This window comes from Ptiloglossa arizonensis, chromosome 8 (assembly GCF_051014685.1).
Source record: "Ptiloglossa arizonensis isolate GNS036 chromosome 8, iyPtiAriz1_principal, whole genome shotgun sequence".
In the NCBI taxonomy this organism is placed as follows: domain Eukaryota; kingdom Metazoa; phylum Arthropoda; class Insecta; order Hymenoptera; family Colletidae; genus Ptiloglossa; species Ptiloglossa arizonensis.
Window position 1 is genome coordinate 5,945,390 of NC_135055.1, and position 26,715 is coordinate 5,972,104.

Below are 26,715 nucleotides of genomic sequence, written 5' to 3' on the forward strand. Positions count from 1 at the left end.
AAAATGAAAAATTACAAATTCCCCTATTTTCTAGTATAATGCACCAATTGTTTATAGAACAATTAGAAAAATGTTAGGTTAGATATAATAAACAAAACTGTCATTACAATGAAAATTGCAATAAAATTTCCGTCCAATGGTTCTTCTTTCTTAGACATTAATTACAAAAATGTTTAAATTAGGTCTGCATTCGGAACCAAAGTACAAATACGAAAACTTCATTAACAAAATGAAAAATTACAAATTCCCCTATTTTCTAGTATAATGCACCAATTTTTTATAGAACGATTAGAAAAATGTTAGGTTAGATATAATAAACAAAACTGTCGTTACAATGAAAATTGCAATAAAATTTCAGTCCAATGGTTCTTCTTTCTTAGACATTAATTACAAAAATGTTTAAATTAGGTCTGTATACGGAACCACAGTACAAGTACGAAAAATTCATTAACAAAATGAAAAATTACAAATTCTCCTATTTTCTAGTATAATGCACCAATTTTCTATAGTACAATTAGAAAAATGTTAGGTTAGATTCCAGCTGGCTCTGACGTCAGCAAATGTCTGCGATCACCTACAAGTGACCTCAATTTCACGTTGCTTTAAATAAGACCCATTTAGATGCACCGAGAACTTCGATAAGATTATAAAGTTCGTCGAAAGCGATGGCGAAGCTACCTATTAATAAAATTCTAAAAATGTCGAAAAATTTCGAATAACGTACCGAACCGCGATACTTTTTTCATTCGAATGATCAGAATACATAGAAACAGGAACGATACCGAAACTGGACGTGCTAGTGCCGCGATAAAAACATCGTTTATAAATTTTTCCCGACAGCTTCGCGTTGAACAATCCCTTTCTAGAGCGAGCTCGGTGCGTCGAGTGTTGCATATAGCGATTTGACTTACAACGTTTCACGTCACTCCAACGCGTCATAACGCACGAATTCGCGTTCGAAAGGTGAAAAAAAAAGAGAAGAGTTACAAGCAGCCACGTCGAAAAAGCAACATCTTTTCGCGCGAAGCGGGAAAACGGGCAGTGAAGAGGGAACACGGAGGCAGGGGGTGGAAAAAAATAAAAATCCAGGTCACACTATACCGCGCACGAATTTGTTTGGAGCGTCCCGTAGTCTGCCTTTTCTGCCCCGAACCATCTTTTTCATTCCCACGGCGACTTCAATATCAAACACTTTTCATCTGCACTTGACAGACTCATTGATTGTACTTCAGTACGAACGTGCGCGCGCGCGAGTGTGTTCCTTTCACCTGTTATTTTTTCCCTCGTCTTTTTTTTCCACATTTCTCATCCCGCCAGGAAAAAGGAACGTAAGTGTCCCGATAGAGAGCGCCGCGACGTCGAGCATCGATAACGAGCCACGCGGTTTCCAATTAAACACTTTACGCGCCGCGTTTCGATCAATCGCTGTCGCACGCCCCCCTCCCCTCCTACTCTTCGTCGGTCATTCGTACAGATAGTCATAGAAACTCGTGCCAACTCAGGGGAGTACGAACCCCTCGATGCTACCCCCACTCCTTCTCTGCGTCACGTAGTATGGAGCGTTTGAACAAATCTTTAATTTCTTAATATTTATTTTACGTTGAACTTTCTCGAAAAATTTTCCACGCGTATTTTTCTTTCATTTAATTCGTCCTTTTGTAGGTCTTTGCCAACTTTTCATTCGAGTAACCAAAAATGCAAACTCGAAACATTGGAAATAATTTGTTGTGCAATTTTCTAAATTTATAGCAATCCGTACCGAAGAAGACTTAAATCGAAGGTTGAAACGTTTTCATTTGGGTTTCCAATTCGAAAGCAACAATTTCAATCTCGTATATAATAAATGATAAGTTGATCTGTAAATTGTAAATGTCACGGGTCCATCGACGGTACATTATTATTTTACAGCGATTTGTAAGACTCGTGCAGGTAAGTGGGTTAGGTACGTCTGAAATACGAGAGATACGATCTGCACCGTAGAGTGGTCAGCGGCGTAATGACTCTGCGCACCAATCTCGCGCAACCTCGAAGCGTCTTAGAAACGAGACGAGATGGGGAGGGGGTAGCGCGTGGATGACCACTTTCACCAACTTAGCACTAATTTCTGTAACTGAGTGTACATTCGTGCGACCAAACTCGAACGAAGAAACCATAGGATAGCGGTTAAAACAATATTTCAGCCGAGTAGCCAACGCCAGAGAGGTGATTTGAATACCACGGTTTATACAGCAAATACCGGCACCAGAGCTGCGTTAACATCGCTAACTCGCAACGCTCAAAATAGTATATTATCGTTAACATTGTCCCGTTTAATATTGTTTCATCCAATTCCGTCCCGCAGCCGCGCGTTCTCGTTCCGCGCGCAGCGACCAAATATTAACGCAATTAGAGAGAAGGACTTTTCGCTTTAAAACGCTCGAAATCTCTCCGTCCAAGAGACACTGGAAACTTATTAAGCATAAAATAACAGGCGAGGAAAGTGCACCTAATTTTTACACTAACCCCTGTCAATTTATTTCATTAACGTGTTTGTTAACATTTCAGTGAATGTATCACGTGTTTCACTTTTTCTAAATTGTATACTTTAAATTCGTTCGTTTCGAACACGGTGAAGCAACAAAGTTTTGATTAACTTTAATTATACATTCGTATTATATTCTTACTTTAGCATTCCGAAGATGACCTGGTTGTCGTCGAGAACGTTAACTTTACTATTTAAATATTTCCGTTATTCAAAGACGATATTAAAATTCACAATTTGAATAACCAATGAGGATTTGTGTTATAAATATTAACGCAATTAGAGAGAGGGAAAGGGACTTCTCGCTTTGAAATGCTCGAAATTCTCTCTCTGTCCAAGAGACACCGGGAACTTGTCGAGCAAGAAATAACACGTATTCGTAATTCGTGGTGTCTGCTCTTTCGCTCTGGACTTTATTCGGGAAAGAAATGAATTTCTTCGCGTTTCCATTTCAAGCCGTGGAAACGCGTTGGTGAGAACCATCGTCTGGCACAATGGCCACAGGGACAAAGGAAGTATCAATCGCGAAGTCAAAGGAACAGACTCCTGAAATCGGAGATAGCGGTGACGATGGAAAATCGTCGTGATGAATTTCTAATCCTTGAAGTCTCTCGATGGAAGCCGCGAATCGTCAACGGACGAGGACTTTCGAATCGTGGAATTTATTTCTCAGGTGAATATTTTTATCCCAGAAATATCAAATCCTCGGAAATACAAGAAAGATATCGAAAGTATTTGAAAAATTGACAATTGTTGCTCGTTTTTAAAAATATCGACAAAGATCAACTCACGTTAAAGAAAAATGATACAAATTATATCTGTAAACATCTTCTTCTTTTCTCTCATTCAGACGAGTCAAAATTACTCAGCGAGTAATTTACAGACACTTGTATGTCTATTTTATAGACAATTTGAGTAATTTATAGACAATTTGTAGACACTCCACGAAAAAGTAAAAAATTTCATTTTTTACCAAATGAATTTTCTCCTGTTTATGTATCAATGAATAAGAATTCGTAATTGCTCGTACGATCGCCTTTATTGGCAACACTTTTATTTTTCATCCTTTTTCAACTATTTGAACAACTATGCGACCTGAAGTTACAGCGGATAGGGGAGTGTATACTTATTCTCGGAACGGTGACACATTCCTATTGGAAAGAATCCAGGGTGGATTTCGGTAACCAATAACTCGGATTTCGGTCTCTCGTGGAAATAATCCTGACCCCGCCTCCTCCCTCGTCCACTCTTTACTCCATTCTTTTCCCGTGGTTCTTCGATTCCAAATCGTTGGAATTATTCGATTCAAGTAGATACTGCACGTTAAATATACGATACGGATTTGTTTACTATCATTGACTGGTATAACGAACATCGTTTATGTATTAAATAAATGTTGATCTTCTATTGTACGAGAAAATCAACGACAAATATTATTTTAATGTAAAATTTGAATATCTATTCGTAACGTGTCACGAGGTTCGTTTTGTCCACACATATTTTCATATTTTAAACTAAAATAATATTTACTTTTAATTCTGACACACAGAAGAGTCGAATTAGTGATCGATAAATTTATGGAAGAAATGAAACATACTTGTTAAAGCAACGTATTTGATCATTTCGTTATCTATCGGTCAATAATTGTGGCCTTCTAAGTAATTATTTATTTTTAACGAGCAACAAGGCTCGTGGATGAGACGTAAATTTCTAGTTCAAGATTCTAACCCCTGTAACGAAATTATATATTTTTAATCTCTTGTTCGCATTGCCAATGAATGAAAATACAAATTCGCTTGTACGACCGTAATTATTGATGTCGCTTTAAATAATCTACAAGCACGAAAGAAATCGTCGGCGATTCCGACTCCTTTTAATTAAATTCCGGAAAACGTAAATTTTTTGTTAACCGTCCGCGAAAGAAGATCCGTAGAGTCCGCAGAAGGAACGCAATTATTTCGCGAGCATGAGATATAATCGTTTTCTCGGCTTTACGCTGACGCCGCGCTTAAAGAGCACGATTTCCCGAATTTAGATGAAAAGAAGCAACGGGACGAGCACCGCGGAAAGAAATTTAATTGGGTCGGGCAAAACGTGGCCGCGAGCATATTCGGTACACGGCCGGGCCAGCTTGCGTCTGCCTTTTTCGGCTCCGTTGAACTTAATTGAAGCAGCAAGCAGTGGCAAGTAGCAGTTACATTTATTTTTCTGTATACAATATACATAGTTCGACAACCCTTCGACTATAAACAAATTTTAAATACCTGATGGAAATTTTAATATTACACTCGCGACTACTCGAGTACTTGAATATTCAATACTTGGGTATTCAGGTACTCTGCTACTTGATTATTTGAATATTTGGGTATTCAGGTACTCTGCTACTTGATTATTTGAATACTTGGGTATTCAGGTACTCTGCTACTTGATTATTTGAATACTTGGGTATTCAGGTACTCTGCTACTCGATTATTTGAATACTTGGGTATTCAGGTACTCTGCTACTTGATTATTTGAATACTTGTCCACTCCAATACTAGATTATTCAAATACAGATCTACTCGACAACTCGTCTGTTCCGAATATTCTACTACTCGACTACCCAAATACTTGTTCACTCTTACTTTTGTGTATACAATATACATAGTTCGACAACTTCTTGATTATAAACAAATGTTAAATGCCTGATGGAAATTTTAATATTAAACTCGCGACTACTCGGGTACTTGAATATTCAATACTTGGGTATTCAGGTACTCTGCTACTTGATTATTAGAATACTTGTCCACTCCAATACTCGATTATTCAAATACAGAACTACTCGACAACTCGTCCGTTCCGAATATTCTTCTACTCGACTATTCAAATACTTGTTCACTCTTATTTTTGTGTATACAATGTACATAGTTCGACAACCTTTCGACTATAAACAAATTTTAAATACCTGATGGAAATTTTAATATTACACTCGCAACTACTCGAGTACTTGAATATTCAATACTTGGGTATTCAGGTACTCGGCCACTTGATTATTTGAATACCTTTCCACTCCAATACTCGACTACTCAAATACAGAACTACTCGACAACTCGTCTGTTCCGAATATTCTACTACTCGACTACCCAAATACTTGTTCACTCTTACTTTTGTGTATACAATATACACAGTTCGACAACCTTTCGACTATAAACAAATTTTAAATACCTGATGAAAATTTTAATATTACACTTGCAACTACTCGAGTACTTGAATATTCAATACTTGGGTATTCAGGTACTCTGCTACTTCATTATTTGAATACTTGTCCACTTCAATACTCGATTATTCAAATACAGAACTACTCGACAACTCGTCTGTTCCGAATATTCTACTACGTGACTATCCGAATATTTGATCACTCGAATACCCGACTATTCCAATACTTCATCACTCAAATACTCGACTACTCGAATACTTGATCACTCGAATACTCGACTATTTGAATAATTATTCGAATATTCGAATAATTGACTACCCGACTACTCGAATATTCGAATAATTGACGAATGTTCTCGATCCGCGTGATTAATTTATTTTAAAGTTCTCTAGGTAAATTTTATTACAGGGAACGATACAACTTGTAATTTCTTCCAGAACAGATCAAAGTTTCAAAAGTTAACTACACTTAAATAAACCCACCTGTACTTCTTTATCAAAAAAGAAATTGAGTGTCTGAATAAATATACACATGAACAGTATGTACAAAGGCATCAGTATGAAAAAGACAATCATGTATCTAGCAATCCCGATAATTCAAGGGTCAAGTCTATAAATTGTCTGAAACTGATGTCTATCGAAAACGATCGAGTTAACGAGAGGTCACGAAAGGGTTAACGAGATCCAGACACCTGTAATAACAATTTCAATATGCAAATAGGATCACGCACTGATACCGGGGGAAACGAAGAAAACGTTGATTAGAAAGGGTATACGGTGGAACAATTTCGTGGTCATTTGGAAGATGGAGTACGATTGCACGGAGTAAGATAAGCCCTCCTAAGATCGCCAGTAAAAGATAAGGTCAAAGGACTCACGTTCGATCCCACGTATTTCCCGTGTGGCCAATGGCGCGACCAGGCGTCGTACATCAGCGATTCATAATTGAAATCGCTGGCAAATGACCGCCGTTTTCTCGACGGAACGAGTTTGAAAACGCGATAGTTCGACCGAGAATGACCAAGTCTGCGCATTTCCATTCCGCAAATGTCGGTCTATGACGTCGTTTCGTAGATACTTTCGAACGTCTCCCGTTATTCTACCTAAATGATTCTAACTACTAACGAAGACGACTGACTTAAGAAGATAATCTGATAAGTTCGCGTGAAAAGCTCGACTCTTGTTTTAAATATATACAATTTTTTCTTCGATAAGTACTCACATCATATTCCAGATATCTAGAATAATTCTGTGACTTCTGTGGACATATTTTGATCGACCTATTCTCGTAAAATATAGTCACTGTATACAATGATCCATAGATTCTTTAAGGAATTTCGATACAGGAGACAAAACGAATTTATACTTTCTTAACGACTCGACCGTGAATACGTAAACTAATGATTCAATCGCGATGTAGTCTTTTCCCGAAGAAAAACAAAAATTTCGATTATTTCTTCCCGTTCGTGTAACGTGATTCTGATTTATCGGGAGATTTGCAAATTTTTTCGAAGAAAATGCGCGAATGGATTCCACAACTCGTATCGTTTGCGAATTTGACCAGATCGTGGTCGCAACGGTCGGCTCGAACGGACGTTGTTATTCATGATTTCATGAATTTTCATTCGCGCTACTCGAGATTGCTCGTTACTTCGCGCGTGTGTTACGCCGCACTCCTCTTCGTCGTTCCCGGTTCGTTTCGAGGAGTAAGTAAAATGAATTTTTCATTGAGAAAGCCGTGGGCGTAAACGCAAGACTCGAAAGAAGGAGAGAAAAAAAACATTCGGCGGCCCTGAACCGTGAAATTTCCTGACGTAGGATGGACAGGGACGAGCGTCGGTCGACCGACGCTTGACGTCAGCGTCCGTGTGGCTTTTTCTTTCTCTCCGTGCTCTCGGCGCGAACAAATCCGTAGCGAAAAGCTTGACCGATGGAAACAACGAATCGGGTCGGTGTCATGGGAAAACACGACGAAATCGCATTAATAGGCGTCGATTTAATTTAGGAGAATTCAGTACAAGATACAGGCGGGCTAAAATATTTCAGCCGCTCAGAGACACTTGTACAGGGTAGGTTAACACGTGGTACTTTGATGAATTTTCCATATGCACGTTTTTACAAGTACCAAGATTCGTTTATATATATTTTTAATACTCTTCGTATCGCTTTCAATTCGGACTGGATTCGAATATCTGTATTGGAGTAACAACACATCGGACAGATACTAGTACACAATGTTTAAATACTACAAGTATTAGAACACTCGAATGGTGCACAGAATATTCGAATAGCGTCCAAATAGTCGAGTACAAGTAAACTGAAAGTTCTTTATTTCCCGTAAGAAACGATCCTATATTCTTTCAAACATTCGATATATTCGATATTATGACATATTTTTCTAAAGACGACTATTTAAACAAGGAGGTCATATCACAATTGATTAAATTTATTAAGAGAAAGACAAAGTAACAAAGAAATCGTTACGCGTAACGATATCTGAATCGTTCAGTGGTTCGGAAAAGATTGCTGCAAGGATTCACTGATGGCTTAAAACGTTAAAAAAAACAGGGAGAAAATGGAAAAATAAAAAGTCGAGTAGTGAAAAGAGAGAAGCTGGAGAACTCACGAAGAAAACATAGAAAAAGTGAAGCAGAGAAGCAAATCTACCTGGAAATTAAACCTCGAGAGACGAACTCGAAACGATATAAACGGAAAACGGTAAAACCCTTTGACAAAGTGAAAGTTAAACACGAGTGAAAGAAAATGAACCGTCTAACGGAGTAGAATGCATGAACGCGATGACATAAACGCGGCTGAAAGTGGGGGGTGAGTTTGGCGCGAGAAATAGTGTGGGGGGGGGGGGGGGTCGTCCACTTTCAGTGACCAAAGTTTACTACGCTAACTTGACGCGTTAAGGTGACTTTCAACAGCTAAAGTCCACTATGCTAACTTAGCGCGATAGGTAGTAGGAAAAAAAACCTTCAATGGCCAAAATCCACTGTGTTAACTTAACACGATAAATAGTAGGGGAAAGTTACCTTCAACGACCAAAGTTTCCTGTATTAACTTGGCGCAATATGTAGTGGGAGATGACCTTCAATGACCAAAGTTCATAGCACTAACTTGGCGTGTTAAGTGGTGGGAGGTGACCTTCAACGGCCAAAATACACTGTGCTAACTTAGCGTGAGAAGTGGTGAGGAAAAGTGACCTTCAACGGCCAAAGTTCATAGTACTAACTTGGCGTGTTCAGTGGTGGGTGGTGACCTTCAACGGTCAAAATCGACTATGCTAACTTGGCGTAATAATTGTTGAGAGGTGACTTTCAACAGCCAGGGTCCACTATGCTAACTTAACGCGATAGGTAGTAGGAAAAAAAACCTTCAATGGCCAAAATCCACTGTGTTAACTTAACACGATAAATAGTAGGGGAAAGTTACCTTCAACGACCAAAGTTTCCTGTATTAACTTGGCGCAATATGTAGTGGGAGATGACCTTCAACGGTCAAAGTTCATAGCACTAACTTGGCGTGTTAAGTGGTGGGAGGTGACCTTCAACGGCCAAAATACACTATGCTAACTTGGCGTGAGAAGTGGTGAGGAAAAGTGACCTTCAACGGCCAAAGTTGCCTACGTTGACTCGACGCGATAGATAGTAGGAGAAAGTGACCTTTAACGGCCAAAATTCTCGATGTTAGCTCAACGTGATAGATAGTGGGGGAAAGCCACCTTCAGCGGCCAAAGTCCACTATGCTAACTTGGCGTGATAAGTGGTGAGGAAAAGTGACCTTCAACGGCCAAAATTCTCGATGTTAACTCAACGCGATAGATAGTAGGAGAAAATGACCTTCCATGGCCAAAATTCTCGATGTTAACTGAACGCGATAGATAGTGGGGGAAAGCCACCTTCAGCGGCCAAAGTTCACTATGCTAACTAGACGTGACAAGTCGTGGGAAAGTGACCTTCAGCGATCAATGTCTACGTGCCAACTTGACGCTACATATAGTGAGGAAGAAGTGACCTTAAGCAGCTTCTTCTGCTACAGTCTACTGCATCAACTTGGTGCGACGTGTAGTGAAAAATAGTGACCTTCAACAGTCAAAATTATGTGGCGCGTTAAGTGACGTGAGGTGACCTTCACCAGCCGAAGTCCGCTATGCTAACTTGACGTGATAAGTGAAGGGGAAAATTGACCTTCAACGGCCAAAGTTGCCTACGTTAACTTGGCGCAATATGTAGTGGGAGATGACCGTCAGCGGCCACAGTTCACAGCACTTACTTTGCGTTTTAAGTGGTGGGAGGTGACCTTCAACAGCCAAAATACACTGTGCTAACTTGGCGTGATAAATAGTGAGGAAAAGTGACCCTGAACGGCCAAAATTCTCGATGTTAATTCGAAAGCGACCTTCGGTGACCAAAGTCCACTATGCTGAATTAACGTGACAAGCAGTGGGGGAAGTGACCTTCAGCGATCAATGTCTACGTGTAAACTTGGCGCTACATCTAATAAGAAAATGGTGATCTTAAGCGGGCAATGTCTACGTGTAAACTTGGCGCTACATCTAACAAGAAAATGGTGGCCTTAAGCGGGCAAAATCTACTGCGCCCATTTAGCGCGATATCTAGTGGGAGGAAGTGATCTTCAGCGAGCAAAGTCCACTGCACCTAACTTGGCGCGATGGATAGTGGGGGATGACCTTCAGCGGCCAAAGTCCTGTACGCCAACTTGGCGCGACACAGTAGATAATCTTCATTGGTGAAAGTCCACTGCGTTAACTTGGAGCTACGTGTAGTGGACAAGAGGTGACCTTCAACGACCAAAGTTCTCTGTACTAATTTGACGCGACAGTTACCGGAGGAAAGTAATCTTCATCGGTCAATGTCCTCTACGCCAACCCACGTATATAGTGATAGAAGTTACCTTCATCGGAAAAAATCCTGAACGCCAACTGGGTGCAATATTCTACCCTAGTAAATAGTTTCAGTGTCGTAATAAAGCTACCAACCCCACCATTAAACCTACAACTTTTATCCGAGCGAGTGTAGCACTAGTCCATGAATTTCTCCTCTCTATTATCCCTAACGCTCGCGTAGAAGATCGTAGGTCTGTCTCCATAAATCGTGACGATCTCCCGCACCCGGGGGTCGTTAAAAACGGCAGAGAAGTAAGTTCCCCGGACCTGGCACACGCGCTAGCTTTCGCGCTTTCATAAATTCCCGTCCCGAACTGCTCGTTATTCCGCGTGTTTGCGCGGCAACGCGGTACACTTGCCACCTCCGTCGCCTCACGCTCTTCGCTCCTTTTCAATCTTCTTCGGGTGAGAAAAAGCGGTCCGGTGGATGCTGCATTTATGAGACCGCCCAGCAAACGGTGACGTGAAAGGAGAGAAAAACGGCCAGCGGCCGCGAAAAGGGGCGGATTAAACGTCCACCGTTGAGATATTAAATTTTATGCGCGTTAATCGTTTGACGAGAGACTCTGCCCGCAGTGAAACAGGACATTGCCAGCGGACACCTATTATGGTTAGACACATCGAAAACCAGTCGAACATAATTCGTATCGACAATGTTTGCAAGTGAAGTCTTGAAATCTCTACTGATCGAAAATTTTGCGGAAATATTGATCATTGTGCAGTACGCGCACTGAGAGATCGCATCCGTAGTCATGACGAGTACTGTACGTTCAAGGAGGGAAATAATTATTATGCATATATAATAGTCTCTTAAAATGTTCAACTTTAGAGTGAATAATTACCCATTGTCAGAAATTCGATATCGGTGTAATCCGTCCTGCTCCGTGAAACGATAAATAATTCCCTCACCTCAAATTTTCAAGTAAATATCACGCGTTCCCAAAGGCGGAACCGAGTTTCCTGTCGAAGCTACGAAACCGATAGGTCCCGTACACTCTGGCCGTTAATAAATAAACGGCCACCACCGTTGTTTCGTTAACGTCGACGTTAACGTCGTCTCGTATCGTTAATAATTCGAGTGCAAATGCAAAGCAAAACATGCATGCGAGAGGCGAAGGAGTTATTACGTGAAATCAACCGTACTCTGTTTAGAACCTCTGTTCTCTTGGGTTCCAGGGACTTCGCGAAACTGCATAATCGTAAATTAAATATAATTATTTCGCATTTCGCAATGGAAACACCGTACAGGGTACCAGGACTCGTTCATGACGAGAGAAAAATAATTGAACGGAGCGACCTTCAGCGAAAATTGCACGTGGAAAAATACTTAATCAAAATTAACAGAGACAAATGCATCGAATTATTGCCCGGTGCAATATTTGACAAAAGTAGATATCGAAGAGAAAGGAATGTAATTTTCTTTGGAGGATATTTAAAAGATATTTTAAAATTTGTAAAACAAGAGATACACCATAGAAAAATGAACAAACTACAAGAGATAACTATTAATATTTACCGGCCGATTTTGTTCAAAATTTAACCAAGTCTTACGACAAGTGTGTAAACGTTAGATATAAAGTTTCACCGGAATCCGTTAGGTCGTTTCGATGCAATCGTGTTAACTGTACGTGTAGTACACATGCGAGGAGTAATCTCTTCTGGTACGTACTGTACATACGCATATCCCACATAAATCTTTCTCCTGATAATCCAAACCTGATCAGGGAATTTTCGAACATATGAAAACTCCATGAAAACAATTGGTTTGTAAGTTTTCTTAAATGCAATACTTTTCTTCCTTCTATCTTTACACACTCAATGTGTTACTTCTCGCAATAATTTATTATGTTCGTGTAGAGAATATCGATAAATTGATTGTTCCATTTTGATCACGATACAGGAAATCTCCTTCGCTGTGCGCAGGTGCAACCCAGTTCGCTGTACCGTGCGTCTCGCACGTGACCGTTAAAGTATTGTGGTGCATCAACTCCTACCCCTGAATCACAGACATCCGCGGAATACGAAAACGAAAATGCAGTTCATTCACGAATCGGTTTCACCCTGTTCCCCTAGTAGAGCAAGTTGCAAAGAAGTCCGTAAAAAATCGACGAAACGGTAATCCTATATTTTGTTAAATTGAACGACCAACTTTTCTCGTCCCTCTTCCTTGGTAGAATAGATTCCCTTTGAGGGTATCAACGGAACCGGCGAAATGAATTTTTCCATCTTTTCCTTTTTTTTTTTTTTTTTTTTTTGTTACGATTCTGTCGTACTCGAAACGCACGCAGAAAAGTCACGATAATTTCCATGCACGAAGACTCGGTTAATCCTCGACATACATAATTTCTATCATTTCCTGCTGCCACTTTTCATTTTCCACGGGAATCACGACAAATTCTATACGAGTTGGAGTAGGGAATAATCCGAAGCTGCGACGAAAGTGAATGGGGGACGATTTGAAAAATGTTCACCAGAGTTCGTACAATTTCCGCTCGGTCGTCACAGACGATATTGTAGTAATTGAAGAATTGATCTCTATATTCGTTTATTATGGAAATCGTGTAGGTTCGTTTGTTTTCATTTTTGTGGTAAAAGTTTGAAAGGAATATTGATTTTCCGTACGAGGAACCGTCAGTGTCGAAAATGTTTCCCTATAATTGCATCGATTGAAATTCAATTGTCAACGAAGAAGTTATTTGTTGTAACGAGGGAAGCATTATGCTCTCATGGTGACCGGTTTTCGCCTAATGCTTCTCGAAATAATATTAATACTAATATCGACATCATTAAACGAATACGTTCTGTATCCGTTTCACCGTGTTATTGTAAGCTATAAATACATAAAATCCATAGTGAACTCATTACCCAATAACGAAGTAACCTTTTTCAATAATTCTGATTGCTAAATCGGAATTCCATTCATACGTATTCTGCCCAGTTCTCTGGTATAAAAGATTCTATATGCACTGCCGCTCCAAAGCGCCCTTCGAACATTAAAACAATTTAACCTTTTCTCAGGCATACCCAAACGTTTTACCGAAAACATTGTTCTTCGATATTACAATTTAAAATGAGAATTACGAGTGTATTTGAATTTATACGTTCCATTGTTACAAATTCCTAACGATCTCTCTCCGAGAACTTTTTCAAGGAAGTGAAAATTTATTTATTCATTTAACCCGCCTCCGAAAGAATATATTCGGATGTGTCTCTTCGAAAGAGAACACTTTGTAAACATCTCGTACTCTCCTACTAAATATCTAATATTTGCAATTTTAATCCAGTATCAAACCTGTACAAGGTCACTTCAATTTTCTAATTACGTAGTATACGTACTCCACGTTTGATCTCACTGTTACCCGAAAGAGTGAGCAAAGTTTAATTTTTCACGAGCAATTGCAAACTCTGAACGTAAATTTCGCCGACTTACTCGACCACGTAAATAAACACACATGTGCAAAATGATTTGCTTCGATGAAAATCAAATCCTCGAAACTTTTACGCGATAGTGTACACACAAGTACGCATCGTGTATTTCGTTTTGCAATCGGTGGAGCTGTCTTGTGCAGCGGGCAAGTATGACAAAAGTGTCTTGGGTCGGTTCGAAATGACGGAAAATTATTGGAAAAAAGAAACGTCGGACATAATAAATTGCTCGTCCGTTCGCGAGTAACGGAGCGTCGCGATAAAGTATCAAACGATAAATTATTTCAATTCTCCGCGTCGAAACAAAGGGGATCGTTCTAACAAAGGGGCCATTCAATGTTCATTCGTTTCTGTTCCAGCTTTCAGAGGACATCGGCTACGTCCTTTATTCCGCTCTCGGTAGCTTCTACATACCGTCGTGCATCATGGTGTTCGTGTACATACGTATATACTTCGCGGCGAAGGCACGTGCACGCCGCGGGATCCGGAAGCAGCCGCGTCGTCGTGCGGCGGCACCGCCCGAGTCACCGGATGTTAGGCAGACCAGCTTCACCCAAAACGCGCCAACCACAGAGACGAAGAAACTACCGGGCTCCGTGATGGAGAACGTTGCCACCATCGAGAACCAGCCGGTACAGATACCGATCGTCACGTGCGACTTCGCCAGCGACGTCAGCACGTCCGAGGCGGACCCTGGCGGGGGTAACAGCATACCCATGGAGGAGAAGGACACGCTCAAGGTTCACAGACTGTCCCCTCTGCGTTACGTTACCAGGGTAGTCCCAGAATCACCCGACCTGACCAAGACAACGCAAACAATTCGTGAAAATGTATCTTTCATTTTCTACCTAGTCTCTCCAGATCGATGCAACATCTCCTCTTAGATCGATACGATCTTTCCAACGATGTTCGTGTAGCTTCGACACCCTGTTTGTACAACGAAAACCGTCGAGCTTTGCAAACAGACTCTGACACTTCGTTGTTGGTTAATCGTTTCCCACCGAGCTATTTTTTCGAGTTTCGAAACAGAAAATAATCCTAGGCGGACCCTGGCAGGGGTAACATCATACCCATGGAGGAGAAGGACACGCTCAAGGTTCACAGACTGTCCCCTCTGCGTTACGTTACCAGGGTAGTCCCAGAATTACCCGACCTGACCAAGACAACGCAAACAATTCGTGAAAATGTATCTTTCATTTTCTACCTAGTCTCTCCAGATCGATGCAACGTCTCCTCTTAGATCGATACGATCTTTCCAACGATGTTCGTGTAGCTTCGACACCCTGTTTGTACAACGAAAACCGTCGAGCTTTGCAAAGTAGCCATCGACCTTAGACTCTGACTACTCGTTGTTGGTTAATCGTTTCCCACCGAGCTATTTTTTCGAGTTTCGAAACAGAAAATAATCCGAGGCGGCTAAATCTGGCGAATAGGGTGTCTGAGGATGTATTTCGAACTTTGAGTCATTGATTTTGGGCATCGCGGTAATGGATGTGTGAACTGGTCTCGATGAAAGAAAAACTTCTTTTTTGCTAAATATTGCTGCTTTTCTTTTTATTTCTTCACTCAAACGCCGCAGTACGTTCGCGTAACACTCGTCGTTGATTGGTTCTCCTTTCTGAGGATAATCAATGAAAATTATCCCACGCGCATCCCAAAAAACTGACGCCATGCAGATGAAACTGTCTTTGGAGTCGCTTCTCCCCTTTCGGTTCATTGTTTCGACTGTTCGTTCGTCTCGGATGTGAAGCGATGGATCCATGTTTTATCCGTGGTTATGAATCGATACAAAAACTCGGCTTTAGTGCTGTGAAACCTCGCCGAACACTCAATTGAAGTATATTCACGACGCTGTTTTCGTTCCATTGTCAGTAATCGCGGTATCCATCTTGCGCACAGCTTTCTCATGTCGAAATTTTCAGTCTGTGTGCGATATACAACACTTTTTGATACGCCTACCATGTTTACTAGCTCGTGTACTTTCAGTCGACGGTCATCCAATACCATTTTGTGGATTTTTGTCATCGTTTCGGGCGTAGTCGTCTCATTTGATCGACCACTGAGATGTTCGTTTTGACAGCTCGTCCGGCCTCGTTTGAACTCTGCCAATATTTTACTGTTGTAAACAAAGGAGCAGACTCTTCCAGAGTAGAATCTAGCTCCTCTTTGATATCGGTTGGAACGAGGTCTTTCAAATGAAAGTATTGTATCGCATAACGATAAACAATTTTTGCCATGTTTACAAATTCACTGAGAACGTTCACTATTGATGGCTGGCAAACAAATACGAGTACTAAACAATGTAGCGTCATCAACCTAGAAACTTAAGCTTCATAAGGTCGGTACTTCGTCCCTTAGTCATTCTCAAACAACTACTGCCATCTATACATCAGGTCGGATACTTCTGGGACTACCTTCGTACCTTTCGACAAGATACACTCCTGCTGAAAAAGTTTTTTCGGTGAGAAAACGACTCGTTTGGAGGCCATTTTTTCCATTAGTACAATTAGTATGAGATACCTCGAGAGAGAAAAGAATCTCATCTTGGTGAAAATAATTTGAGAGGAAACATGAGACCAAATGCAGGGATCTCTTCAACCATGATCGTGTCATTTTTATCGGCTGATATTTACGTACACGGTGTGGACACTAACCTCGAAATTGGATAATTTGTTTTTCTTTAACCTTATTTTTTCTATTTAATAGTTAGGATCTTGGACCTAACAAAGATAGGAAAAGGTGTCGAAGAAGCTAATTTGTTTTTTTTTAACCTTAGTTTTTCTATTTAATAATTGGAGTCTTGGGCCCAACAAAGATAGGAAAAGATGTCGAATACGAAGAAGTTAATTTGTTTTCTTTAACCTTATTTTTTCTATTTAATAGTGAGAGTCTTGGGCCCAACAAAGATAGGAAAAGGTGTCGAATACGAAGAAGCTAATTTGTTTTCTTTAACTTTACTTTTTCTATTTAATAATTGGAGTCTTGGACCTAACAAAGATAGAAAAAGGTGTCGAAGACGAAGAAACTAATTACTCGATCTCAACATATGTTGGCTATCTTAAGTAATGTACACAGTAGACCAAAGTCCACGGTACAAATGGGGGTCAGAGAGATTCTATTGGTCAAAGTAAGATGAAAATAGATCGGAGGCTTTGCTTTCGGGAACACTTGAAAATCAATCTAGTACGCGTGTAACTGACGACTGGCGTTCGCTACAAACGACTACTATGATTGTTTGTATATAGGACACAACGTCAGGCACTGTGTTTGCTATCAATGTCCTACTAGTGCGTTCTTAAGGTGTAGAAGACACTTTAAATAATACTCATCAATTACGTGCACTACATTTTCGAATGGTTTTCTTTGACAAAATTTTGTTATTCTATACTCTTCCCCATATTTGATCGCACCTGTACCACGAAGAGCGAACAAAGTTTAATTTTTGACGAGCACTCGCAAACTCCGAGCATAAATTTCGCCAAGTTATTCGCACTGCTTTCGAGACGATTAACTAACCAGGTATTCCATCCGTAACATCGAGGGTAGTTCCCTCCTTTCAAACAGGAATATCAGCCGATAAAAAGAAAAAAAAAATGCAAGTCCAATACTTTTCAATGCTCCATTTGCGCGGCGAGTTTCATCAAAATCGGAGATTGTCAATTGGGGCGACTTGTCGAGGGATAACTTTTCTTTCCAAAGTTCTATTTCGTTTTCGATTGCTCGGCAAACTTCGAAAATTTCATCGAAGCCAGTATAGTATTCGTAAGTGCCTCCCGCTCGCGAATGGCACATCGAGTCGTTTCTAACCACCTTTTCCACGAGTACATCTGTCTTCGTGTTCGCGTTGAAAACGCAGTTACCCGGTAACTTCGGTTTCGCGTACGGAATTTGAATACATCTCATTTGACGATGTTCACTCGCCATCGACTCGACGAGTCCTCTCCCGCGCATGCGTGGACGCAAACATGAAACCGGGAATCGCAGTCAGATTCCAGTTTCCTTCACCTCGAACAAATAAAATGGACGACGACGTTCCTTATTCGAACTACTCCTTGTTCGTGTATTGTACGCAGAAGGAAAGATTACTTTTAGATCGAAGGAATCGGTAAATAGAATACGGACAACAACGAGTAGTTTTTTCTCAATAGTCTTCGCAAAGGCTACCAGACCCCGTACACCTCGTTCTTCTTTCTCAGTGCAATAAATGACCCAGCTACTTCGAAATTGCTACTTGCGATCGTTACTGGTAAATTGCACTTCGTACATCGAACGATGAAATTAAGTTCGGAGAATGTTCCATCAGTACCTCGGTATATTATTTTCAATCGAGAAACCGATCAGGTAGACATTTCTCAGTCGTAAGTGAACATTTATGAGATCCCATTTCAAGAGACGCGCTTCTCTATGAAATCATACGGATGGTTGGATCTACAGCTTCGTGAATCGCTCGTGAAACGTCCGCTGGAACTATCCGCGCGCTTTATCTTGCTTTCGATCCACCGGTGGAAAAATATTTTCCAGCTTCCCGTTGGAAAAATTCATGAAAGATGAGCCGACGATCAGAAACGCGAACGCGATGTTTCAATGAGCTGTGATTCTAGTTGGGTTAGACGAGCCGTTTCGAGAGCGACCTCCCCGTTCCAGGTGCAATTGACCAATCAGTTTCGAGAATCGACGATCTATTATTCGTATTTCAATGACTCGAGATTTAACGATGGAATTCGAACCAGACATCGAGAATGGATATCGGAAATTCTTACAGATTTTTGCGACGAACGATATCGAGAATTTCGTAAAATCTCCGGAATCGTGTGTTCTGAACGTTCGTACACTCGTACGTTGTAACAGGCACTGTGACTTCTTCTTTATTGGACAGTAGTTTTTGTAGGGGTATGGTAGTTCTATTTATTTCATGAAACTTTTCCTAATAAAAGTTCTGCGATAACTGTTCCCATGAAACATTTGCTACAGGGAGTCTAAAATATCTGTTCCACAAGATTAGTTTTTGAGAAACTTCCAAATGGGTAACAATTTCTCTCCGGAATTATACCACGAGACCCGATATTGTTCTGAACAAATAATATCATTCCTAATAAAGTTCCAAAAGGAGGATTCTTTAATAATCCAAAGAGTCAGGGCAATAGGACGATATGTGTGTCGCAATGTTCACGAAAAACAGTTTGTCATGATTGACAATTAGTCATCGTGTATATTATTATGTTATTTCCCCTCAAGAATCATAAATAATTTATTTGAAAAACCTCCTCGTATTTCTAACGAGTTATCAAGATAACCTCAGGTGATGAAACTGAAAGGTGCTTCACCTTTTCAACTTAACTTATCAATGTAAAAAATGTACAGTTTGGAGCTGGAAAGATGACTCTTGGATCAAGGTGAACGTAGTAAGGATAAATTGGACAGCATGGTTGCTTAGTCGTGAACCAAATACGATTTACAAATCAACTTCTCAGCTCCCACGGTGCTATGCAGAGGTCGTTAGTTGCCAACCAATCAGATTAGTCGTCCCACCTTGAATTATACTCGTATTCGTCATTGACTAAGATGATCGTACGTAAAAGTTTATCGTGTGACGAACGTCGTAAAGAAGAGACATCGAAACGAGTGACGATTACAACGCATTGGCGTAGACACAGACCCAGAATATTAACCATCAGCTGAATAAAAAAAAAAAACTCCTGTACTTTTCTTAGTTCTGTCTCGATAAATTCTACGTAACGACGATTATTGTCAAGAATCAATACTGCAACTTGAATAAATTTTTCCCTGTTTGCTCACCCTACACATTTCATTTACTTTTTTAATAACTTTCTTAAAATATATAAAACTTTCCTATTTTAGGTGTCCAGGCAAACAAACTTCGAATCACTTTCTAAAATTCTCCCTCAGAGTTACATTTCTGTTCAGATCTGTGCTAGAAATACCCCTCGTTTTACAAACAAACACGACGAATTTTATTTATAAAGATCCCCGCATCCGTGGTTTGGAATATTTTTCGCGAATTCGGTGTCTCCACTCCTACGCAATGTGAGTAGTGGTTAGCACCAAAGAATCGGTGATGGGCGGAGCTTAGATTCGGCGACTTACGATCTCCGCATAATACACGCCCCCTATTTCCCCCGTAGAGATCGACTCGATCGCGATCAAAGTGGAGGGGAGAAAGCTAACCGCCTGTGTAACTCGTAAAGGTCACGCTGACAATTCTTCTCGGCAGGTGACGATCCCCATGCAGGTGCAGAAGAGCAGCTTGAAGGCAACCTTGTCGGTGAACGGAGATGGTCAGTCGAGCGTGCCGTCGCGATGCCGGGCGCCCAGCGTCGGCATCGACGTAGACATGGTCTCCGAGTTCGACCCGTCGTCGTCGGACAGCGGCGTGGTCTCCAGGTGCGCGGTGGTGAAACCCCTAAAACTGCGACTGTGCCAACCGATCTTCGGTCGCAGGAACCTGGGCAAGCTGAGACGGGAGCACGGGGACGTTGCGCGTCCATCGACGAAGGACGACGCCGGCGCCGAGACCAAGTCGTCGAAACCGCGGGACCCCGAGAGAGAGAAGAGGAGACTGGCGAGGAAGAAGGAGAAACGGGCCACCCTGATCCTCGGCTTCATAATGGGCAGCTTCATCGTCTGCTGGCTGCCCTTCTTCGTCCTCTACATCCTGAAGCCACTGTTCCCCGACGTCGAGATACCCACACAGGCGTTCGTAATCGCCTTCTGGCTCGGCTACATGAACTCGGCTCTGAACCCCTTCATCTACACCGTCTTCAACAAGGACTTCCGCCGCGCGTTCCGCAGGATACTGTTCAAGTGAACCTTCGGCGCGTTCTTCGACCGTTCCACGAATTCTGAACGGATTCTTGGCACCGTGAACGGAGAACTACCACGACGAAGACGGGGCGGTCCGTCGACGGAAGGATTCGAAACCGCGGTGACGTCAAGGGTCGGAGAAACGACCGGTTGAACGATTAGGGGCGTTATTGGCGGCGTCCCAGTCGGATGGAATCGTCGAGTCCCGCGGAAGGTGCTGATGCGCTCGGAACACGGAAAATTTTCCAGTCTAAATGCGCGCAGTGCACACTTGTGCGCCAGTGTGTTGACGTGCACGGCTCGTGAGATCAGTGGAATCGAGACGCACGACCTGTCCAGGGTCTGTCGACGGTCGAACGAACGTACGAATCCTGGAAAGCTCGGAACGAAAACGAATCCGAGTCCCGATTTCGCCCGCGACGGTCATGAATCCTCTATGAGACCTCCCGAACCGCCGTGTCTCAGCTACAGCTGCTGCTTCTCCCTCGATCGGATACTATTTCCGACTAGTTGTCAATTCACGACGACATCGTCGAAGACAGAACCACGTGCCTCGACAGAATCGAGGAAATTTTTACGTTACGTTTCGAGCGAACTGTGCACCTAGCGACGGAAATTCGAGCCAAATATCAAGGGTTTGTTCGCAGTCTCGCTGATCCTTTCGTAAGATCGTCGTTCACATCCGCGGGTGAACCTTCGACGAACTGCCGCGTGTATGGAACTACTTAGAGATACATCGGTTGCTTGAGACTACCCCCTCTCCTTCGACCAAGCACGCCCACTGGGGCGTTCGGTGGCTGCGCGAGGCAGATGCGCAGAATCAGTGTACCGCTGACCGTGCGACGCAACGGATCGAACCTTGCGAAAGATTGGAGTACAGTACTGTCGTACACAGATCTTTGTTTTCATTTTTGTTGCAGTATATTCAACGTAGAACTAGGACTATTCGAATGGTTTAAAGGCAATCAATTGCTACGAATAGACTTCGAATATTTGTGTATTCTATCGATAGTCGAAAATACGTGTGCTGTTTGTCATATTGAAGCGAATGTATTTAAAACGTTGACAAACACGGTACAAATTATACGTAGCTTCGACAAACATTTATCAACAATTTATCCTAAAGAGAATATAAACGATATGTGCATTATATTGCTTACGTGTATCGAAAATCGGTCTGGATATTCAACGAAACGTGTGTAACAAATAACACTCGGATCCTTTCACAGATGACCTATTTTCAATCACAAATACGTCAAAGTTGTCGACAGAGAATCGTTATTTTGATTCATAATTTGATTCATAATTAAATCCCTCTTACGAAGATTACTAAATGCTTTCTTGGTTGGATGTTTCGGAAAATTCGACCCGCGCGGTCGGACGATCAACGGCACAATGATTCCGCGCACGTCCGTCGCGCAGCTGCCTGGCGCCTGCGCGTGACCATAGCACGAAGGAGAGGGGATAGCGCCAAGCTGGCCAACTTGGCACGAATTTCTGCCATGGACTGTACGTTGCAAAAGAAAAAAGTGTTAGAAATGTTTCCAAGTGCGTTTCGTTCGACGAGACAAGCAAGCATCTTCGCTACGAGACTGCAAACACTCGCGTTCTCCGTGTTCCGTCCTTGAAAAATCACGCATCTTCCGCGTCTAGCATTACTCTTCGAATCTTTCCATCGTGTTTTCATCCCGCCTTCGTCCTTCCGCAGAGGATAGAAACGAAAGAGGAGTGTACCCGCGACATTCTTCCTTCTCCGAGTTCCTCGGACACATGGCGCACGGTCCGAATGTAAATTAAAAGTCGCGACAATCCATTATTATCGATGTGAATGTGGACATGTATAGTTTACGCGTATGCGTGTGTATATAATGCGTCGCGCGGCGGTCGTTCCGAGAGTTTTCGTTCCGGCGCGCGAACAATAGGTGTCCGCGTTATAACGATCACGACAAATACACGGCGAGCGACCACGAAGAACTTTCGTTTTCTTCGGATCAACGTCGCACAGAATTACCCGGTATTCTATTCGAGTAGCGCGAGACGCGGAAAGAAGTTTGGAAAATTGTTGAAAGGCACGGGTCTTAAGATACGACATCGGGTGGAAAGTTTCGACGCTGACTGGGGGATTGGTAACGAAAACAGCACGGTAGAAGAATACGTTTGGCGAACGGAACAGCAAGTTTACGAGGCTAGGTCGTTCTCGAAAGTAACGGGACGGAAACTTTCGGGGCGGCTTGCATAGAACACGCGCGTGTAACGATACGCACACATTGTACGTTATTATATACGCACAGCGATGCACGATCGTAGGAACGACGAGGATACTCGGGACGAGCACGAGTTCGAGATTACGTGATCGAGAAATCGTCGGTGACAAATAAAACGAAATCACGCGAACCGAATCATGTTTCCTATTAAATAGGCACACCGTTTATCCTAGGGACGGTCACCGTTAATCGCGTAACGTTTAATCACGAGTTTTCGAATTCTACGATTTAAATGAGAGGTTATGGGAAGGGGAGTGTAACGTATAATTACGGTGAGAGAAACTCGTGTCAACTGAGAAGTATACGGTTCTCTTCGCGTTACCCCTTCTCTTTCTCTCTGCGCGAGATGGCTGCGCAAAGTCATTCTGTCGCTGACCGCACGACGCAACGGTTCTATCCTTCCGAATCTTCTAACCTAGACGAAACTAATTCACGTACGAGTCGTACGAATAGCTACAAAATAACAATACAGCGATAATAATAAATGATCGATTCGATAAGGAAATTATTACGAATCAAACACGACAGAGACGAGTCGCATTCGTTGTATAAATTGTGTAACTGTATTATTGCTTAATTTGATATTTTTTTTAAAAGAATTCATTTCTGAAACTTTATCTCCGTTAATTTCTAAGGAAACGGCGCACACGGTCACAGATTAAATCGTAAGGCAAGTGTTAAATATTACATACGTGTGATTGCATTTTAAAAACAAATATTAATATACGTAACTACAGACGAATACGGAAACTATTCGTACCAGTATCGAACACGAACAGAGATAACGATTCTGCGCAACCATCTCGCGCAGCCGTCGAGTGTCTCAGCTTGCCAGGCTGTAGCGAGTGTAGAGAAGGAGAGGGGGTAACGCGAGCGGATCGTACGCCCGAAACTTGTCGCGAATTTCCCTCACCAAGTGTACACACCACGTAATAATAATAATAATAATAGTAATAATAATAAACGTAGAAATTTCTGGGCCGACAAAGAAATGGCGTACGCGTTGCAACGTGTGCTGAGTACTACGAAAAAACGATTACAGTGGTAAATTTCACCTCGATACGTTGAATCCGATCGCTAGCGGCCGCGTTTAAAGATGAACGCGTGGCGACATCGAGCGAACGAACCCGCGCGAAAACGCCCGGTACAGAGACCTGCGGTTTCAATTATTACACGGCATTACGCAATGTTTGCGCGCCGGGGCGCCAATTCGCGATCGGGCCGCTTTATAATTTAACGCCTCCCGACTCTCGCCAAGGCACACCGACCGCCACCCTCTGTAACCTATCAATTCGCCCCGAAACTTGCTCGCGCTTCCCTTTGATCCGCGTGTTGGGTTTTATTGAATCGATTATCGCGCCCCGCGTACGCTCCGCTTAACGCGATTCAATATACAGGGCGTCCCGCTCAACTCTGTCCGAAGTACAGGTTCTCCAATTTTTTATCTTTTTTTTTTTTTTGAAGAAGAAGAAGAAAACATTATTTTGATCGAAATAAGCCCCGAGAACACGTTTTCGAAGTATCGAGATAAACTAACACGTTTTCTACAATATCTGAGCCAACGAAAGAACGAAAATTAACCTTTTGGTGCTACAACTTGAGATAACCTTGGAAAAGAAACTTTTCGTTTATCGTAGGAAAATCAGATAAGTCTAAATTGTCCGATTTTGGCGCAAAGTAAATTACCACGAAAGGAATTTGATGGTGAAATTGTCGACTTTGGGAGAATACGTTCTATTGATAGTGTTCGAGACAATCCGAATCATTTTTCCGACCTTCCATCGTGTTGTTACAATCAGAAGATTTTGTGGTGTCGTTTTCTGCTGTACCATCCTGTATATACACTTTTGTATTCTCTTCTTGTCCCGAAACCAATCAAAGAGCGCCAAAACGTTGCTTGTGAATCGCGAGCGCACCACCCGCCGGAACGGATTTCGAAAAAACGATTTACTCTCGCTACTTTTTCATCGGCGCATTCGATCTGGCACTTCTATATCGCAGATTAAAGTTCCACCCCGTGGCTCCGACCGCGAGGAATCCAAATAAAAAATTTTGCCGGATTGCTTGCTCCATCGGCCCGGGCCGAAACCCAGGTAGTTTTGATGGTTGGTTAGGGATTGACCTCTGCATTCTACATTGGACGTTTATGCACCGGTTCTGTTCCTGAAAAGTCTGACGTTTATCCAGAAAAACTGTGACGGCGAAGATGAAAAAATTCAGGGCAAATTTCAACCTTTTTGAATCAACCAAACGTATGCACACCAATGTGGGCGAGGCTGTGACACGAACGTTCGGAGGAAATATGCTAAATATGGTTTTCAGCTGTAGAAAAATACTCCATTGAACTGTGAGGGAGGACAAGTCTTAGTGTTGCGTCGGTTATTGTGGAAGCAGAACAATTTCATTCATGAAATACTAATTTCGGTTTCGTGGCTCTCCCTTGAATGGTTTCAGCAAAGAGGATCATGTTCTGTATATACCTATTGTACCTTGGCTTGAATGGATTTCAAACAATGCAATAAAATTGATTATTCGTATTATTAAGCATTCGAGTGTCGATACTTTGATCCGTTTTCGTAAAAACCAGAGTCTTTCGCAAAGACTCACCAAGTGCATACCATCTTCACGCGTTGTTTCGACTTACGGTCCACTATAAGTTTTAGTTTCGTTCAGAAATCTCTCTGTCAAGATATCTCCCCTTTGGTAAATTGCAGACACTCGTTTCGAAATTTTTATTTCGACAATTTTCCTACTATAATCAGGACCGTGTAATCACGTCCCAAATGTAATTAATTCAATCATAATCGCTGCAACAAATTACTCGGTGATTCGTCCGTGGCAATTACCTTTTATTTTTGCAAACAGCCTCGCTGCAAGAGGCAAGCATTTTCGACGCAAACATTTTCGAACAGTTGTCGAATTACGCGCAACCCCTTCACGCGCACCCCGTGCATACGTCATTCACGCACCCACGCGACACGCAAACCGCTACAACGATAAATCAATAAAGCGTACACGTGCACGTGTAATGCATACGTGTGTCTGGCTTTCACCCCGGTGTCTCTCTCTCTGTCTAGCCCACGCTGGTTGCAAACTGGGCCAAAAGTGTCCAGGCCGTAGACCGAGGACGGTTCTTCCAATTCGCGGAACAGATATACACCAGCTTCACTGATAAGACGTGATTCGCGGGATTACTGGCGCGACCGAGATCCATAGAATGTGAAAAAATGGGAGATTGAAAGATCCAGGTTAAAAGCAATATGGCACCATGAGCAAAAGGGACGCTCAGAAAGTCCAATAACGCTTGGTTATCGCAGACCTTTGAAGGCTGACTACAACGTATACTGATTCGACGTGGAATTTTTTTTTCGGCCGCAATCTTTTAATTTCTCACCTATAGAATCGACCGACTACCGGTGGAAATGCCATTTTCGTACGGTTGACCGGTGAAAATTTTGTTGACAGTACGGTCTTTGTGGTATTTGATTTCTACGGGGGAATTGAATGGTTTTACACCGTGTTCGAGCGATACAATCATCTCCACTGTTCGTGTTTATACAATGCAAGCAATAGTC

At 42.0% G+C, this 26,715-nt stretch overlaps 1 protein-coding gene across 2 annotated transcripts in view; it reads left to right on the top strand.

The window, feature by feature from the left end:
• Octalpha2r (alpha2-adrenergic-like octopamine receptor) overlaps positions 1-20,943 on the top strand; it is a 229,009-nt gene extending 208,066 nt beyond the window's left edge. The window contains exons 2-3 of one of the 2 annotated variants that reach the window (XM_076317977.1): positions 14,414-14,686; positions 20,287-20,943. In XM_076317977.1, the coding sequence (XP_076174092.1) occupies positions 14,414-14,686; positions 20,287-20,880 (867 nt within the window). In that variant the 3' untranslated portion in view covers positions 20,881-20,943. Of the gene's footprint in view, positions 1-14,413; positions 14,795-20,286 lie in introns of both variants that reach the window. The other variant, XM_076317976.1, reaches the window with a different exon arrangement.
• Positions 20,944-26,715: the final 5,772 nt, after the last annotated feature.